The 18888-nt window shown below is 42.5% G+C and overlaps 1 protein-coding gene and 1 long non-coding RNA gene across 7 annotated transcripts in view; one reads left to right on the forward strand and one right to left on the reverse strand.

Moving 5' to 3' along the window:
- The window catches only part of LOC309694958, a 53267-nt gene that overhangs the window by 25947 nt on the left and 8432 nt on the right, over nt 1-18888 (forward strand). For 3 of the 5 annotated variants that reach the window (XR_014273000.1, XR_014273001.1, XR_014273002.1), the window contains exon 5: nt 8040-8129. The exons of 1 other annotated variant lie outside the window; for it this stretch is intronic. This is a non-coding gene — a long non-coding RNA (uncharacterized lncRNA). Of the gene's footprint in view, nt 1-8039; nt 8130-12743; nt 13371-18888 lie in introns of those variants that run through there. One more of the 5 variants, XR_014272999.1, reaches the window with a different exon arrangement.
- LOC309694953 (G patch domain-containing protein 2-like) overlaps nt 4791-18888 on the reverse strand; it is a 26725-nt gene continuing 12627 nt past the window's right edge. For both annotated transcript variants that reach the window (XM_082515258.1, XM_082515259.1), the window contains exons 9-10: nt 15543-15628; nt 4791-8219 (exon numbers count right to left, since the gene is read on the reverse strand). In XM_082515258.1, coding sequence (XP_082371384.1) covers nt 8074-8219; nt 15543-15628 — 232 coding nt within the window. In that variant the 3' untranslated portion in view covers nt 4791-8073. The remainder of the gene's footprint in view (nt 8220-15542; nt 15629-18888) is intronic.

Raw genomic sequence — 18888 nt, forward strand, 5'->3', positions numbered from 1 at the left:
CAGTCACGACACTCCAATTAAGGCAACTGATGGACGCAGCTAATTGCTAGGATTTATAACCTCCTTTTATTATGCTTTATGAGGAAGGCAAGTGGAGAGCATTACCATTTATTGGCCCCAGGCTCTGTGCTGGATCACTGTCATCCGCTAGTGTCCAGCCTGACAACAGAACATCGAACAAGCGTGGGAAGCTGGAGCTGAGATGTGTAGGTGTCTATTCAGCACTTTCAGTTTGGGCTTTTAATGTGATGTTTTGGTAGAAACAAAAAGTACGTGAAAAGGCAGAAAGATTAAAATGTAGTTTGAAAAGGGGAGTTAAACAGAGAGAGGCTCCATGGAGCAGGCAGGAGGAGAAGGCAGGCAAGGCTCCCATAATGAGTGTGTGGTTATTGATTGTATTGTAAGGGTGGCTGACCAGGGTCCCGTGTGCTATGGGGCCCAGTCCATCTGTGGACAATGCAGTCAGTTACACCTCACTGCTTCGTCTAATAAAGAACGGGCAGATTGATGTCACCAGTATGGTTGAACTCTACCTAACACTCACCAGCACCACACACACACACACATGCGAAGCAGTACTGCAGCATGGTCATGAAATAGGAAAATAATTTTTATTTAATTTTCTGGCACAGAAATTATATAAACTGTGATTTGAGTTGATACATATCCACATACATAACAGAGAGCTGCAACTAATGATTGTGGTCATTATGAGTTAATATGTCAGCTATCTGACAATTTCCTTATTCATTGTTTAGTCCAGGAGTGTCAAACATAAGGTCAGGGGCCAGAATTGGCCTGGCAAAGACTCCAGTCTGGTCCAGTGGACAGCTGATTGAGGTTATGAATGGATTTAGACTTGTAGCTGTAGCTTTGTAAGTTTTATAGATTTTTTTCTAATTGCAATTATTAATTTGCAGAAAGTTTATATTTCATAATTACAGGACATTTTGGGCAAGGGGGTGCTATAAGTTTAACACATTTATCCTGTAGTTTCACTGGCCTGGCACACTTAAGAACAAAGTGGGCTGTGTGGGGCCCATAATGTAAAATGAGTTTGACATCCCTGGCTTAGTCTTTAAAATCTCATAAAACATTGAAATGGTCTGACCGTGGTCCAAAAATAATTTAAAGTTTTCAAACAGGTTACTTCACTTCCGCTTTTATGAAACAGGAGCTATGGAAAATCATACGATCAGTGTTTTTCATGTGAATTTCAACAAATATTCCCAGTAATTATTATACAGTATTTTTCTTAGTAAAAAGCAAAAAAAGAAGTATGCTCACCCAGTGTGGAAAAACTTAGCACACAGAATTCACTGCTTCCAGCATTTCCGTGCTGCTGGCATTCCCAGCTAATGGACTGGCAGCATATCAGGTCAGGACCCTTCTATAAATGCTAGAACAATTGCAGCCCTAATGAAGTCTGTGTTCTGCTGGTTAAAGTTGCCTCTTTTAGAGGAAGTCAGCGCTTCCACCTGAACATCTGGCTGCGCTCGAGCCCGCGTAGCCTCGGTGGCAGAAGCACGAGCGATTACCCCTGCGCAGCCAGCCAAAACACAAAAATCAATAAACAATCTCAACGTTTCTGAGGGCCTTTCGTCTGACTTAATAAATGTCTCAATCCACTCTTATGACTTCATTTTGCTTTAACGTCTTCTTCATGTGCATCTTTTGCTGATCAATTAGAGAATGGAGTGCCCCTTCTGTCTTGACACCTGCCACCTGCCCTCCATTCAATGCTCCACACACACACACACACACACACACACACACACACACACACACACACACACACACACACACACACACACACACACACGTGTCACATGGCCACAAGGCACAAGGTGAACTGCTATTTTAATCCTTGAAATAAGATACCTTTTGAAAGCACTCTGTTAAATGGCTCATTAGAGGATAGGTCACGCACTTCTTCCAGGTTTTTCTATATACAGTATCATGTGTTCAGTAATTTTATCTTAACCTAAGAGTTTTTTCATCTATACATGCAGACTTTAGAAGCTCCAGCACATTTACTTCCCTTAAAGCATTGTGTTGCTTGAATCCGGCCCTTAATGAGACATATATGTAGTCCTAAGCGTGCGGGAGAGGCACCATTTCCAGGCTGTCAGGGACGATGATGACCGCAGCATCTTTCTCTCAGGATGCCTGTGCTGTCACAGGCCCTAATCCCGGAGCTGCAGGGATGACAGGTGACTGGTGCCAGAGCCCCCTGGTCTGTGACTAGAAACTCCTGGAGAATTTGACGCACACCCCCTTCTCTTGTCTCCCATTGATTCTGCCACTTCCCATTATTGTCAATCAGGGCAGCATCATCTCCATCGGGGGAGAGGTGCAAGTAGGCGATTGCCAGGGCAGTGGGGTGCGAAGAGGAGCGTGCAGCACGCCTGCAAGCTACTACGCCAGTGCAAGAGGGGTGGGGGATGCTTCTCAAGGGGCTGCCCGGGCAGTATGCCACGACTAAAACGGAGACCTTTTGCTCTACAGCACACAGTGCACACAATCGAGAAGCACAGAAGGGTGAAACCTCTGGAGCAGTTTAGCGTCGAGAAAAGGAGCAGCTGAGGCTCTGGCTGAAACGTTTCACAGGGCTGTCAGTGGGGAAAGCAATGCTTCTCTCTCAGATGTGACTGCCTTGTTAGAAAAATGACATAAAAACAATGACAGGAGTAATGGAAGAGAGGTGAAGCATTGTTTCCAGAGGGGTTCAAACGGGTTTTGGAAGGTAGCTGCTTTGTCAGTAAGCTTCCGGTGTGCCACCCCCACCCCCTCGTGGCTCCTGACCCTTAATAGGCCTCTATTGCCACGATGTGGAGGTGTTCTGGTCAGGTAAGGCAACCACGCCACCGCTATAACCCCTGAAGATTGATGGGAGTGGCGCCCTCCCTCCCTGCACTGTAAAAGATTATCCGCTCACCCGCTGGAAACAAAGCTGTGATGGAAATTCGTCTCGCATCATCAGCAACAAAATATCTACACGGCCAAGCGGGAGTCTCTCATTTTTCATGGGCTATATATTAAATAAAAAAGAGCATTAAAGAAAAAGGGAGGGAGGCGGTCTGAGTGATAGCACTAGTTAGTATTTTTTTTTTTCGGTGGGCCACTTGAATCAAGGAGATTATAAGGTTTTTATTGGCTGTCAGGAAACACAACTTTCTGCGTACTTCACCCGCTGAAGCTCATAACGCTCTGATTAGAATGCCAGCCGAAATGAAAAGGGATGGTGCCGGTGTAAAAAACGTCCGGGGAGCAGCAGGACAAGCGCAGATGCCTTGGAATCTGCTCTCCCTCAAATACACGAGGGAATACAAGAGGACCAACACATGCACCAATAAAGCAGCGAGCGAACAGGCAGCACACGAGCTTCAGACAGAATTTATACTCCCAGTCTCACGGTCAGATCTGGTGTCAGAGACTGAGCCGTGCCCATTCTGAAGCGGATACATGAGACACATCAGGCAGAGTGTTATCTCTCGCTAAGTGAATATTGCATTCAGCTGATATGTGATATTTGAATTTCCCATTAGAGGAAGGGGGATAAGTGTCGAAGTGAAAAAGCTCAGTGATGTTTGCTCATTTCACTGAATGCAGTGAATGAAACCTTGCTTCACAGTTGCAGTGTGTCACAGTGATAAGGATGAAGTGATGGAGGTGGTCGGCGGGGGGGACTAGCAGGAAAACTGACTGCTGTTACTCAAAGGGTCACCTACACAGAAGCCTTCGGTTGGAAGACTAACAATCATTTACTTAAAAACTCAACCAGCTCAACCTGATCACTGTAATCTTCTCTAGTGGTTCAGAAGTGTTTTTAAAAGGCGTAACCGATACTTCACGAGTAAGGCGGCAGATTGAAATCATTCATTATATCAACTTGAGAGACTCCAGGTGTGTCAGTTCGCTCAAACTGAGCTTTCAATTTCCTGTAGTCGGAAGAAAGTAAGAGAGGGTAACATCAAACTCCAAAACATGACAGAGCTGGCTCCTTCTGACGGGAGGGAAGCCATTGATTTTTCCTCCATTTCACCATCAATCTGCTGGAGAAGAGGTGGGTATGGGTGTTCAGACACTTGATGATGTGATTTGTAACTATGGACCACCAGTGAGCAGAGAGAGAATTGCTTCGACTCTCAACACGTGGCAAAGTGACTACCCCGGTCTTCAGCATTCAGCTGGAAGATTAACAGTGGGGGATCTACCGATAATCTCCAGCGGCTGAGGGAGTATTTTCTCTGTCAGCCACACTGAAGCTACACTAACATTTGTATTCAACAAAGCCATTGACAAATCTTGGAGGGACTGTCAATCTGCAATGACAAGTATTCCAGAGCAGCCATTGAATGTTACTTTCATAACCAACTAAGCAGTTCATTATTTGACTGTATCACTTTATAGTGTATAAACTGTGAGGTCCTAAATCTCACAGCAAAAATATGTCAAATTTTGAATCATACAGCAAAAGGAAAGGCTTCTTATCTCTTCAGAGGCTAGCGCTAGCCACGCTAGTCACATGATTCTGCACGCTGTTTATTTTAAAACCTCATATCAAACTATTTAGCTTCAATTCTATTTTACTTATACAGCACCAAATCACAACAACAACAGTCGCCTTATATTGTAAGGTGGACCCTACAATAATACACACAGAGGCCTTTTGCTGGTTGTTTCCATCTTGCAGATTTTCTACATCAGTCGGTAAATATTTGCATATCAAGCAACCTTCATCTCAAATCTCAGGCCACAATTTTCACAAAAAAATCCCACAAAAAATGTTGATCACCAAGACGTATTTATTGCACACAAATTCAGTATTCAAAATGGATTTGATACTGACATGGAAGAATAAATATATCACATATATCACTTATGGCATAAAGGCAAGATGTCCTTAAAAATCCCACTATCACTTGAAAAATACACAAATTACATTAGTGGAATTACACCTTCCTAAAACATCCATCATCCTGATTAGTCTATGATGTTGTTACGCAAAGTTTCCTCCATTGCAGAGTGTTCCCAGCTGTTCCCAGAATGTACTTTAACACAAACACAGAGCTGCACTTCAGATTTGATTGAACTTTACTATTGTAATGTCTCTCTAAGATCTAGCGACATGGTGCAGGCTTTCTAAGGGTGGAGTAATCCTCTTCAGATCATTTGCAAAGCAATTAGGCATGCCCCCACTGCTATTAAACATAAAGATAACAGCCTATGAGATAAGATGCTATTTTCACTACGTATCAAATGTGGATAGCTGCCTTGGGCCCCTGATATCAGCTAGATATATTTAAATCCCTGTAAATGAAATTAAAAATGTGATAGTAAAAAAAAATAAAAAAATTAGAGAGACATATCTAGTGTACTATCTATCGAGAAATTGCATTTATGAATTAAATGTTCTTGCACCTAAATCCTTAATTAATGGAGCTATAATTATCACATCATAAGTACTACACATTTTATGCAGAGCAAATTTAAACGCATGGCTTCATGGATAATATCAACTCTGACATTCTACAAAACAAGGTAAATATCTTAATACTTTTTAGCTGCCAAGGGAACATACTGTAATGGTCAAATACGTCGATCGTTGCCACTGTGATCATCGCAGGACCACGCAAGGCCAGATTACGTCGCTAAAAGGGCGACCGGATCCAAAAGGATCGCTTTTGAAATCCAGAGTGAGCTGAACTACGTTGATTCGCAACATGCATTTGTCAGCAGGAACCAGAGGGCCTCTTTTGCATGTCTTTCTATCATCGGTGCACACAGCAAGAAGTAATGCTACCGACAAGCAAGGTGCGGAGGGGGGGGAGAGAAAAAAAAGCAAATTCCCTGTTGACCTGTGACCCTCGACTCAAAGGGGCTGCCATGCATGCATACAGAGGAGGTTCAAACAGAGTTTATGACTGCATTATCTCTCCTCTTCCTCATCACCTCTCCACCCATCAGTGGACACTAGAAGCCACCACGCCGAAGCAGACAGACCAGGCATCACTCATTCATTCGCCTCCTAGGTGCCTTTGTCAGGTGATTGCTGGCGGAAAAAGGAAAACAGATCAATACATCTCCCATGGGTCTGACAGGTAATCTTTACCTGGGATGAAATATGAGTGGTACTAGCCTGCTGGATTCCTTAACTGTAACAGGACAATTGACTGGCTGCACGGATGCCATTCCACCATTTCCTAGCCATTGGAAATTCATTTCGTGGCATAAGGTCTGGCTGAGATGTCATTATAGTGACTGTTAATTGCCGTGGTGGCATGTAAGGTGTTCCTCCCTCCTACTAATGGAACTGTATCGGACCTGATGCATCTTCCTCCCCTGTCAGAGCCCTGGCACCAAAACACATACTGTTGGATAAAACAACAGCGCAAAGCTCTCCTTAAAACACTGCACGGTCAATACCTGTCAACAAGCTGAGGGGAAGAACACATCACGTTATTGTTTTTTTGGTCTAATTATTCTTATTCCTATTAATCAGACGTATACCGTAAGCACTCCCACCTGGCCTGGTTACAACTGGCAGACTGAAGCTGCAGAAGGAAAAGCAGCAGCAGTAGACGGGGAAAGGGGTGGGCTGGTCTCTGCACTTTGACTGATTTCTGTGGCAGGATGTCTTGTGTGAGGCATCCATTTAGACTAGTGTGCACACACAGCATTTATAAATGTCATCCCCCTCCAACATGATCACATAAAGCCTTCTCAGATGGATTATTGCAGACATATAACTCATGTTAATTGGCAAATCTCATTCTATTAAATGCGATTCTTCCCTTAAATAAGGCTTTAAAGTGCCGGAAAAAGACGCGTTATGAAGCTGATGATTATGCACTTCACTTTACTAAGAAGATATCTTGTAATCAGTAGAGAAAGTGCATACCTGGTAACTTCTTTAGATTCATTAAACTTTCCTTTAAAAAAACATTCAAAATAATATTTCAATTCAGGTGAGAATTTCCGTGTAAAATGCATTTTTAACACTATTAAATGGAGTCAGGCTGTATCTTTATGGTTTGTCATGTATCTCACAGTATTTTCTTTTTCTGAAAAATAAACTGGTTGTTTACCATCTTGGCTAGTATGAATATTTTTGATCTCTCTGTATGCTGCGATTGATCTTTTAATGCATCTGATGCTGCGGGAGGTGGGGGAATCCATATCCTAAGGGGAGGTGAAAATACAGCGCGCACGGATGTCCACTCCCGTCTCCTAGAGCTTCTCCACTTCTCTCCGTTCGCCTCTGCGCTCCTTCTAAACAGCTCCAAAAGCAGCCCATCCAGCACAGCTGAAAAACAGGCTGTTCAAACAGATCTGCAGCTGGCCTTGAACTTTAAATACATTTGGGCAAAATTTGAATATAGAAGGTAACCTGGAGAGAACAGAGGCGGCCCTCCGAGGACCGCTACTACACTCCCTCTGTGTTGTGCTAATGAGCACCTTTGTACCAACTGTAGCTTTTCAAATCCATGCTAATAGGAGGCCTGTACTTTGTGCGGCTCGCTACCGGTGGTCGCCTCTGTGAACCCTGTAGCAGCATGTGGTAGCTAAACATTGTGATGCTCCTCTGTCTCGGACAGCCACACTAGAATAGAGCAGACTGCCCCCCTCCCTTAGCCCACCCATCCTCACCTGACCATCCTTCCCAGGGTTCCTGCTGACAAATGCCGTGCAACTAGAGTGGACATAATTGTTGGATTGTGCGGTAGCAGGTGGCCTGGAAACTCTGTTTGGAAACAGGAGGAGCTGCCGAGTCTAGAGTGAAACGAGGAGCCTCTTGAAGCTGCCTTCTTCCTTGAAGAGATGGCAGAGGGCTTAACAAGGCTTGATTGCATTAACATTTGTCATGCTTAATATACTACCTGGAAGGACTGGATCTAGCAGTAACATGCTGATTTGAAGACTAATGATTTGCTTTGTATTTTTTTACTTCTTTGTTATAAAGTTTGTGCAGCAATAGGAGTTCAAGCCTTTTTCATTCCTTGGCACAATAGCTTCTTTTTGTCACTTTCCTCCAGACTTCAGATGGTACTTCTCGAGTCCCATTCAGTCCTACTGGAGCAAAGATAAACTCTCAGGCTGAGCACAAGTGGAGGATTGTGAAGCAGGTACGCTTGGTCCCACAGCTTCGAGGGCTGAGGTGTTACCGGGCCCTTGTGCCTCTTCTCTCTGGTGATCCAGGTAAAAAGGGTTGTAAGCTGCAGAGGAGGAGAGAGAAAAAAAAAGAAAAGCACATATCATATTCTGGACATGTAACCAAACACTGAGAGCAAACAAAAAGATAAATAAATCACATTGCCCTTCACTGTTTCAAGCCTCTCAAAAATGATTAAATTTAGTACATGACTCACAGATCGCTCCCTGGTTTAGGTAGATGGAAATAAAACTTTGAAGCAATCCTCTTCTAATAGGTTAAATATTAATTTTGGGTCACGTGAGGCAAACCCGCTTCACCCCCATATGACTGTAGACGTTATTAAAAAACGAAACCTATCTGTGCTTCTCTTATGGTGGTTTGATTGTGTTTCTGAACTCTTAATTCATCACACTTCACATCTCGCTGATGACCTTCCTTTTTAAAGGATCCCATTTTCTCTTGATCTCGTGCACCTTAAAAGCTTTTTTCTCGCCGCGAGTGAAGAGAAATATCAGAAAGAGAGCCGGGACCAATTTTCGTGGAAAACAGAGGAACTCTAAAACAATTGCACTCGCTAACATGCCTTCCTGCTTTTCCTACTTCACTTTGATAAATAAATCTCTCCTGATCTCCGCCCACCCTCCCCACCAAAAAAAAAAAAGTTAGCGGCGGTCACACAAGACATTTGCCAGGCAGTCCCATAACATAGGACAAGGGAACTAGAAGTGACATTGTGGCTCGGGGCTGTCTCAAAGGATTAGGCATTACAGCATTCACTGGTATGTGCTTTTGCTCGTTCTCCTTATATCTGCTTGTGGCTCTTTCCAGATGACTTCTTCTCCAAACTGATCCAGCAGCCAAGATAATTGATTAATATTTCTTGAGGGAATGATGACTAACTGTTGCTGAGGTTCAACACAAACATTCGGGTTAAACATAGTCAGAGGACTTGATCAAAATTCAGGGGATTTCTTACTGGACAAATAGGAAAAAACAGCAGGAAACACTTAAGTCTGAGTATGTTAAAATGCATAAGACACACCAGATACTAACTCAAAGTCAAGGTCATGTTTAGGTTAAGGTAAATGATTAATATTTCCTGAGGGAATGATGACTGATTGCTGCTGAGGAGTATGCACATTTGTATTTCCAATCAAATCAGCAAACATTTAAATAAATAAATATTTTTAAAACTACCATTTCATACGTTAATACTACTATTTTAAAACGCTTTAAAGTTGGAACATTCCTGCTGGTGGAATAATCAGTCTTCATGTTTCTCATATTCAGCCAATTACATTGAATGCAGTGGTGGAGGAAGTGCTCCGATCTTTAATATATGTGTGTTTTTATGTGGAAATCCTGAAATGTAAGTCCTGAATTCAAAGTTTTACTTCAGATTAAATGAGCTAGTCCATTAGATGGCATAAAAACTACAATATTTTTCTTCATATCAACTGATAAATTATCTTGCTTCCTTTTATAAATCACTGCTTTGGTAGGTTATAGATATAGTTTTAGATATAGAACAAAAATAAATACTGGGTAAAATTTAAAAACAAAATAGAATAAAGTGTTTTGCCAATTATTTAGTCTTTAACTGAAAATGCTACAAAAACAACATAATAAATGCTTACGCTGAAAAACTTTAGGTTCGTCTTCAGTTCAAACTCACAGTATGATTGTGTATAAATATTGATATGACAGCGTCACACAGCTGCTGCAGATTTGTCGACTGCACATCCATGATGCAAATCTCCCACTCCATCACATCCCAGAGGTGCACTCGATTGAGATCTGGTGACTGTTGAGGCCATTTGAGGACATGTTCAAGAAACCAGTTTGAGTTGATTTGAGGTTTTGTGACATTGTGCGTTACCCTGCAGGAAGCAAACATCAGACAATGGGTACACTGGGGTCAAGAAGGGATAGGCATGGTGAGCAGCAATACTCAGGTGGCCTGTGGCATTTAAACAATGCTCAACTGTTAATACAGGGCAGGATTGCACCATGCTTTCATGTTGTTATTTACACTAAATTCTGACCCTATCAGCTGAATGCTGCAGGAGAAATGGAGACTCATCAGATCAGGAAATGTTTTTCCAATCTCCTATTGTCCACTTTTGGTGAGCCTGTGCAAACTATTGCCTCAGTTTCCTGTTTTTAGCTGACAGGAGTAGCGCCCAGTGTAGCTTCAAGGTCCAGCGTTGTGCATTCAGAGATGCTTTTCTGCTACCTTGGTTGAACCAAGTGATTATTTGAGTTACTGGCACCTTCCTATTAGCTCAAAACAGTCTGCCATCGAGGAGGCATTTTCCCCCACTGACCTGGATATTTTCTCGTTTTTAACAATTCTCTGTGAACCATAGAGATGGATATGTGGGAACAAATATTTCTGAAATAGTCAAACCAGCCTGACTCATGTCAAAAACCATACCACATTCAAAATCACTGAAATCACCTTTTTTCCCTATTCTGATGCTCGGTTTAAAGTTAACCAGGTCATCTCGATCACATTTTAATACCTAAACGCATTGAGTTGCAGCCATGTGATTGGCTGATTTGCATTTAAAATCATATTAACAACTATACCTATTAAAGTACTCAGTGAGAATACACAGGTTTAACACTATCTAAATCAACATGTTTACTAAGCCCTGCTTATTTCTACCAAAAAAATGCCAAATCCCATTTTGAATGTATTAACTCAACAGTAAAGAGCGCATGGTAAACTTTGCAACCCAGAGCTGTCACCACTGACAACATTTAGTGCATTTAGTGCACGATGGAGGTCCAAAACATGCTGACAACATGTCGTCTTTGTAGCAACTATACTTTTCATATAATAATATAAAAATAGCATCCAAAGTATACCATGTGAAGAGATACAGGTTTAGCATCTTAGTGTATTAATGTGATTACAAGGTAATCTAAAAATGATGAATAAAAGATTACCACCTGCACTCAACTGGTTTTACATCAAGGTCAATAAAGACATTACAATGCAAAGGTTTTCAGTCAATGGGAGAATTACAGTACATACATTTATTGTGGACGATAATGGGAAGTTGAATGGAACCATCTTACCATCTTAATAAGCTCTCATGTGATGCTCTCTAAAAACAATCATTGCAGGCCTTCCTGGAGCACTCCCCTTCCCCCCTTTATTAATCAGCTAATTACACATTGACAGTAATGGGCCTGCTGATTCCCACACTTAAATGAACAGGGCTGAATAGCTCTTTAATGATTAGCCTTTGTGTTTCTCTCTCTCTTCCGTGTACTAACACACACACACACACACACACTCTGCTCTTTTTGCAAAAGAAAAGAAAAAATAAAAGGGACGTTCAAATCAGACCTCCTGGTGAGAAGGGTTGCACACAAACAAGAAGCACCTGACAGTCTAGCCGGGTAAATCTACCTCCAGAAGAATGAAAGAATACAAAAAAAGAAAAACAATCAGAGAGGTTACAGCCGCAGCAGGTTTGTGGTTATAGCACATCAACTCATGTGGGTTTCAGTGTTAAGCTGGGCCTCCAGCAACAGTTGAAAAAAAGAAAAAAGCACGCCATGAAAGTTTGGTAGAGCCGTGCAGGCAGGTGCAGGTGGAGACGGAGGGGGGGTTGAAGGACAAGAGCAGGGTGTGGAGTGGAGCCGGAGAGGGCGAAATAGTGCGGTGGGCTGCATTTCTGTCAGCAGAAGTGATGGCTGAGTGGTAGCGTTATTTGTCTTGTGCTGCCATACGGCCCTCGCACCAGCCTGGGCATTAATGAGAGGGGGCCGGACCGGGCAGGAACACGGCGGGCCTCCAATGCAGGTGATCTGTCACGCAGCCGTCTCGCTCAGGCAAGGAGACACATGAAGACAGAGGGGGAGAGGAGAGGCAGCAAAGCTGACCGTGGGGCAGGCCTCCACATGGACACCCACATGTGGTACTTACCAACATATAAAGATAACAAGCGGTCTGACAAGGTTAAGCGCAAACTGACTTCAACCGCACTTATTTAGACAAAATCTTCCTGACGTCTAACACACTACAGAAATTAAGGCTTTTTTTTAAACTAGCATCGACTTTATAGAGATAAAGATGAAGGGCATTGTGCGAGACAGCAGGGGAGGAGTAAAATTGCAATAATTAATTAGTCTGTGTGTCAGGCCAGCCAAGGATATTAAATTCCATCAAGATCTTTACACTTCTTGATTCATCTCTTGACTCACAAATAATCCCCCAATTGTGTAGCGTGTACATGCTCTTCATACTAATTCACCATCAATGAGCGCCATGTGCTAAAATGCACAATTCGCTAATAAAAGCCAATGCAATTATTAATACATTTATAATTGCAAACTTTGATTTTGCATTTTTGTAATCACTTTTTTAAAAATACTTTTCAAATCCTATAGAGCAGAAAGAAGGTTTTCTTTATTCCAAATCTAGTAGGGGCTCGGTTGGATTTCTGGGTGGATGGAGGTGGTGAGAAAAGTAGAAAATGGTCAATTTAAGGCTGAGAAATCGAGTGGTCATCTAATCCAAACAGATACCTGGCTTGATAAGTTGTTGTCTTTTTTTTTTCCACAACAGGCTTCAAGCACTGCCGTGAAGGTGCTAAAAGGTTAAAGAAAGAAGACAAAGCAACAGCTGGGTACCACCTCAGTGATTCCCTATAGAGTCCTGGAGGATACCTTCAGTCGCAGACTATTTTCACTCCTGATTACAGAGTTTCAAATCAGCCACTAACACATACAGCAATCCACTTCCTCTGGCTAACTCGAAGACTCAGCTGTCGTGTTCACTAAACGCAACACGGCGAGCCGTGCTGCGCTTTTTACTGAATGCAGTAAACAATCTTTCCATGCAAACAAGATGTTTACCAGACAGCGCTTCTGCTCGATAAATCACCGAATCTATACGCGCTCGTGTCACAACGGCAGCAAACCAAAAATTTTTACACAGAGCGTGTGAAAGCTTGTCAGGGTGAATGTGCATCTCCTGGTGGGAGGTGAGATTACTGAGGAGAGACATGGTGCAGCAGGCTGCCAAAGTAAAGATTTATACAGAGCAGTTGCAGCTGCAGAAACTGACATTGGACGACATGGGATGCATGATAAATCATGGTGGACAGGGGGCACTAGACTCAAGAAGCAGGAAAACACTCTGAACAGGGCTGAGGGGGATGTGCATATCAGGGACTCTACTTCTGTCTTTTACATATAAGATGATAAATATATTTATTTTTTTTTAAAAAGCTTTATGATCATTTTTACACAAAGATTACATTACAATAACATATGAAGAATGACTACAGTAGACCGTGGGCCTGTTAGCCTTTGACAAACAAGGTATGCCCCTCGTTCCGCATGCTGAGTATCAGAGGGCCTTAGGGGCCAGGGGTCCGTCCTTTTTTTTTTTTTTACTTTTATGTGAAGCAGTTTAGCACTTGGGAGGTGAAGGACGGAGTCGCTGGCCCCTCCATCACTCGTTGCAATAAATGGATGCAATCTGTATCCATGTAAAGCAGTGGCTGTTTTTAAATTCCACCTCTTTTATCCAAATGAATGATGGACCCTGGTACAGTGCACTGTGGAGTAATATTAATATACATCAGAGGCCTGCACCCCTCACTAAATCAGAGAACCACCAGCATTTGTTATTTAAATGACAAACAGCAGCTGCAGGAGTGGAGCACACAGAGGGGACGCGAGAAGAAAAGGTGGACAAACCAATTCAGATTTCAATCCAGCAAAGACAAAAGGCCCCGAGCCATCAGTCTAATGAAAAAAGGCAGCTCCACTGGTCTAAGCACACACGCAATGCTGGCTGCTCGGAGTGTAAGGCAACTGTGACCATGGAAAACACAGCTCATGAGTACATAAGTAAATGCAGTCAAATATAAAAGGGGGTATAGATGTAGAGATGAGGAGAAAATTATTAGCCCCCCGCCACATTGAAATGAAAAGTTTGTCAAATGCTTTTCCTACAAGTGAGGGATTTTGGGGCAATTCTAAACATACTTTCCTTTAGAAACCATAAATAACACACAATAACAGAATTACTTCAGAAATAAAAGAACCAGGCTCAGTATTATTATCCCCCTGAAAATCTGACTCCTATGCAATGATGCACTTTTTAATGCTCTCACCTTGTAAAGTCACGTTAAAGCTGAAGCATTCAGAGGTTCTCTGCAAGCTCTACAAACTAACATGACTTTAAATTTTAAAGGACTGTTTTTAATGCATGGCTGAAAAGCTGCAGCAGACACTAACTGCCTGAAGTGTAGAAACCATAGACAGCACCAAATGCTGTTTCCTCCAATGAGATGTTCTGCTTTGCTTCTTGTTTGTGGGTCTCTCTGCATTCACGTCTGTTTTTAAATCTCTGAGTTCTCACCTCTTACATGGAATCTTGTCACCGCACTTTCCTTGTAGTACCAAAAGTAATTTTGGCTGGTGCAACATGTTAGTAAATCTGACCCTTGGAATAAACCTCAGATCTTTTATCTACTTAAGATGTCATAAAAAAACAGAAGGGAACATGCCTCGTTTGGCCATGAAACAACTTGGTAATTGTACAAATAGTCTGAAAGCCTCTGAAAATGAGGGACTATGCATGAAAATAGATACCCATGGCATCAATTTCAAAATCCAGCATCATCTTGTTCTCAAGTGATCATATTCAGAAGATTTTTAGAAAATGTTACTGTGACCTTGAAGATTCAAAATCATCCAGAGTATTTAGTAAATGCACTTGTGGTATCAACTTGAAAATTCCAGAAATCTTGACCTCCAACCTTAAACTTGAGGCCAAGGTCACTGAGATTCAAACTGAGGTCTGACATTTTTAGGAGCTACGTCTATTGTATTTGGAGCTATGTCACCTCATTCTCGAGGTATCGCATTTACAAACTTAGGTGTCCACACCCCCGACTCGCCCGCCCAGCAGCATGATGGCTATACCCCATCAGCCTTTTACAGCTGAGGGGTAAAAATGGCTCCAATTCCTATTAAAACGGACTTCAACCATATATGTTACATACTGACTGTATAAAAGAAAATCTACCATGGTTTTATACAGAGGCAAAACTTACAAACTAAAGGTGTTATAGAAAGGAAAATAGTTAAAAAATCACCTATCACCATTTTGAATGCTACATTTAACTCCTGAATCATTCACTAAATTTAAACAAATCTTTTTGGAACTGGAGGAAAAGTGAGGGCATCAATTAAGTAATTAGAGTTCATTATTGAGGTGCAGTGACATCGAAGTAGCTTTACTCGCAGCATGGCTAAAAAACAAACAAAACGCAAAGGTATAAAGTTTTTGCAATTCAAACATGATACTTTTACCTCATGTCACGTGCTAAACTGGGGTGGAGAGTGTTACCTGATGAAGTGATGGACACAGCTTCGGTTTCCCTCCGCTTCCTCACGTCTCCTGTGAACAGCAGTCCTGGAGTGAAACTAGTCTGTCTGAGTGAGACACAGAGAGGGAAAAAAACAACACATTACTCACAATATTATGATGCAGCTCCGACCTAGAATAAACACATAAACATGAAGAAATTTAATAGTTTCGCAAAAGTCGATAAATGCAACCGCTGCACATTTGCAAACGCTGCAGCTTCGCGTTTCACCTCAATACAACTTTGCCGTGTGTTAATTTTTCTTCATTAATGTATATTTTCACAAGAATAATGTGAGATGCTGGGGTGCGAGCGCCCGAGTCATCGCAGAGTTCACATAAACAAATTACACCTGCTCTGTGCCTCCTGTGTGTCATATGTCAGGGGCCCTGAAATAGGAAAAGCTCCCCCATGAGCTTAATAGCCCTGACTTCTGAGATGTAAAGTTAAGGTCAAGGTCTGTTCCATCACAAGGGGGTTGGCAGCAGCTGATGTGATCAGGGCAGTGCGAGTGTTTGTGTAGAGCAGAGAGAGGATGAGTGAACCCTGATAAGAGACGCTGACAGACTTAAATATTTGAGCTAATTTAGCACCATAAAGAATGATAAGCATCCTTTATGAAAATATGGATAAAAATGTAAAAATGAATTCATGGCAGCTCAACAACAAGGATGCATAAAAGATCTCTCTCTCTTTTTTAGCTGGTACAAACCAAGACTGTGGCTACCTAAAGCTCAACCCTAACAGGCACATGCTACAATGAGGCCCCGTCAGACCAGCCTTTTAACTGCGGCGTGTTCCATGACCTCAGCACCCATAAATCACATGACGGGTGTGCAGGCGCTGGGCGTTGAGAGCTGTGCGGAGCATGCTTTGAGCGAAGTCTCTATGTTGTATAATCAATAGATATAAAAATAAATGGCCTGACCGTTATTCTCTCCCTGCTACCCCTCTCTAATAAAATCCCAGTAATGCATATTTCATTTACTTTTATACTTATTGATTACCTGTACTCCAGTTAGTAAATCACGCGCCTATCGATCCCTCAATCGTACCTCTGTCGGACAGCACATAACCAGCCATTTGCGCCCCTGATAAAGAGCTCAGGCATTGAACTCCTCACAGTAAATCTTTGCAAACTAACTTTTTAATTCTAAAATCGATCCACATTTAAACGTCGCATTATTTCACAAGGCACGCCCGCGGTATTAAAAGTAATACCCTGATGCATTTGGTCTTAATGTGTGGTGGTCCATCCCTCCATCTCTTTTCTCCTCGCGCTGAGGCCGAGACATGTTGGCCCCCTCCTCAAGCGCCCGCCCGCCCACCCCGGCGTTACAGAGAGCTAAGATGCAGAGTCACTTCTAGTCCGCCAGGGGCCCAGTGAGCCACTCAGCACAATGCTAATCAAACATGAGAATACCATCAGCTGCCTCATTAACCAAGGAAAAACACTACCATTCATCTCAGAGCAGAAACCAAAGGCTTTGTATAAGCCTTTTACATGGCTCACTGCAAAACTGAGAGAAATGCTTAAAAAAAGCACAACAGTGTTATTATTTAACATCTGTTTCTTCATCAGCTTTAACAGCTTGACAGATGACGGCCTACATTTACTGAAACTGTAATGAGAAAGCAAAGATTGACTCAGAGGTAATGAGCAAAGAGAAAACAAGTACAAAGTAACAGAGATGGTCGGCAACTACTAAATTCTACCACAAGGACACTGAGGGGGAAAAAGTGTCCAAAATAGATTTTTTTCAGGTCACATGAGACACTTTTAAATGCAGTGCAGTCTCTAAGAGAGCGGGGTAAAACAGCACTGACACAGGGTCAATTGTAATTTTGGCGCCCACATCCAAAAGCAAATATATCAATTAAAAATAATAAATCAAAAGAGGAGTGAAAGGCCGCTGTTACAAAATGGCCATCTATTTTCATTAGGTTACATGGCGCTTCAGGTGTGAGCAGGATCTCAAGATTAATAGAGGCATTCAAATGAATCAGAAAGGATTAGGGTCTCCAGGGAACATAATCAATAGCTCCAAATCAATAATCAATAGGCCACTCACACCAATATACTAACTGCTGACACTGTGATCTCACAATTAAAAAGAAAACTGGGATAGGGATGGCATAAGACTATGATTTATCTCACAGCACAAGTGTCATTTAGGAATAAATAAGTCAATAGATAAAAGCTGCTGCCGCCTGGCTCAGGTGGGAGATGGTTGTGCATTTTAACGCGGCTCAGAGCATTACAGCCAAAATCCCACAAAGCATTGCGCCCATTCACGCGCAGATGCGAGGATAAATGGCATGCAACCTTACGCAGCCTTTATCACTTAATATCAAATGTGTGATTGCTGCTGTCGGCTTGCGTACAACAAAAATCACAATATCATCCCAACAATACAGCACAAGATTAAATGCTCAAACTCTGGCCACGGAGAATTCACTTTCTCTCAAGGGTGTCTAAACAAAGAAAAGTCACGCGTGCGGTATGGGGGCTGAGCGCTGGAAACTTATAACACAGGTGAGAGTTACAAAACAAATTATGCGAATCACAAACTGACGGTTTGTCTAAAGTTTGTCGAGAACGGCCACGAGCGACGGCTCTCGTTGTCATGCCGAACAACATTTCTAACTGTTTGTATGCAAGAGCATTGTGGAGAAAGTCTAAAGTACCCAAATGGGTGCAATGTGTGCAAAGCTGGGTCATCGGGACAAAGCTGCCATCTCGCTGGAGAGCGGAATTGAGCAGCTTGGGGAGATGGATTCAGCTCGTGCCGTCCAATGGGACACATCAGAAGCCCCTCTCGTCAATCCCCCTCTCCCTCATTCATTTGGGAGTATGATTTATACTTTTTGAAGTGAAGGGTCTTGAATCCCACTATAAAGGAATTAAGAGGTCTCCCCTGAGTCTGTCATTCAAATGAGAGCATGGCAGGGATATGAGGGCTTTTTAATAGAGAGAAATTAGTATTCACAATGCCTTAAACTAGAATCTGAAGGAACCTTTCAGGTGGAGAAGAAAGGGCCAGTTTAGAAAGAAAGCCTTAAGAAGTCAGGGGCTTTTCATAGCAGCCGTGTTTCTGCCCCTCATCAAGGAGCCACGGAGCGCTCTGTGAAATAACCCAAGAGAGCGGGAGGAAAGGAGTGCGTGTGAAACAAAATTAAGAATGCGCCATAAATAGGCAGAGTGAAAACAATACAATGAGGAGTCCCACAGTCTCGAAGCCAAGAGGGCTGCTCGGCTTCTCAGTAGTCCCCCATGCAGATCCAACAGTTTCTGGGATGACTGGGAGCGATGTGATGCTTTGACAA

The sequence above is a fragment of the Aulonocara stuartgranti genome (genome assembly GCF_965226115.1).
Source record: "Aulonocara stuartgranti genome assembly, chromosome: 19".
NCBI lineage: Eukaryota > Metazoa > Chordata > Actinopteri > Cichliformes > Cichlidae > Aulonocara > Aulonocara stuartgranti.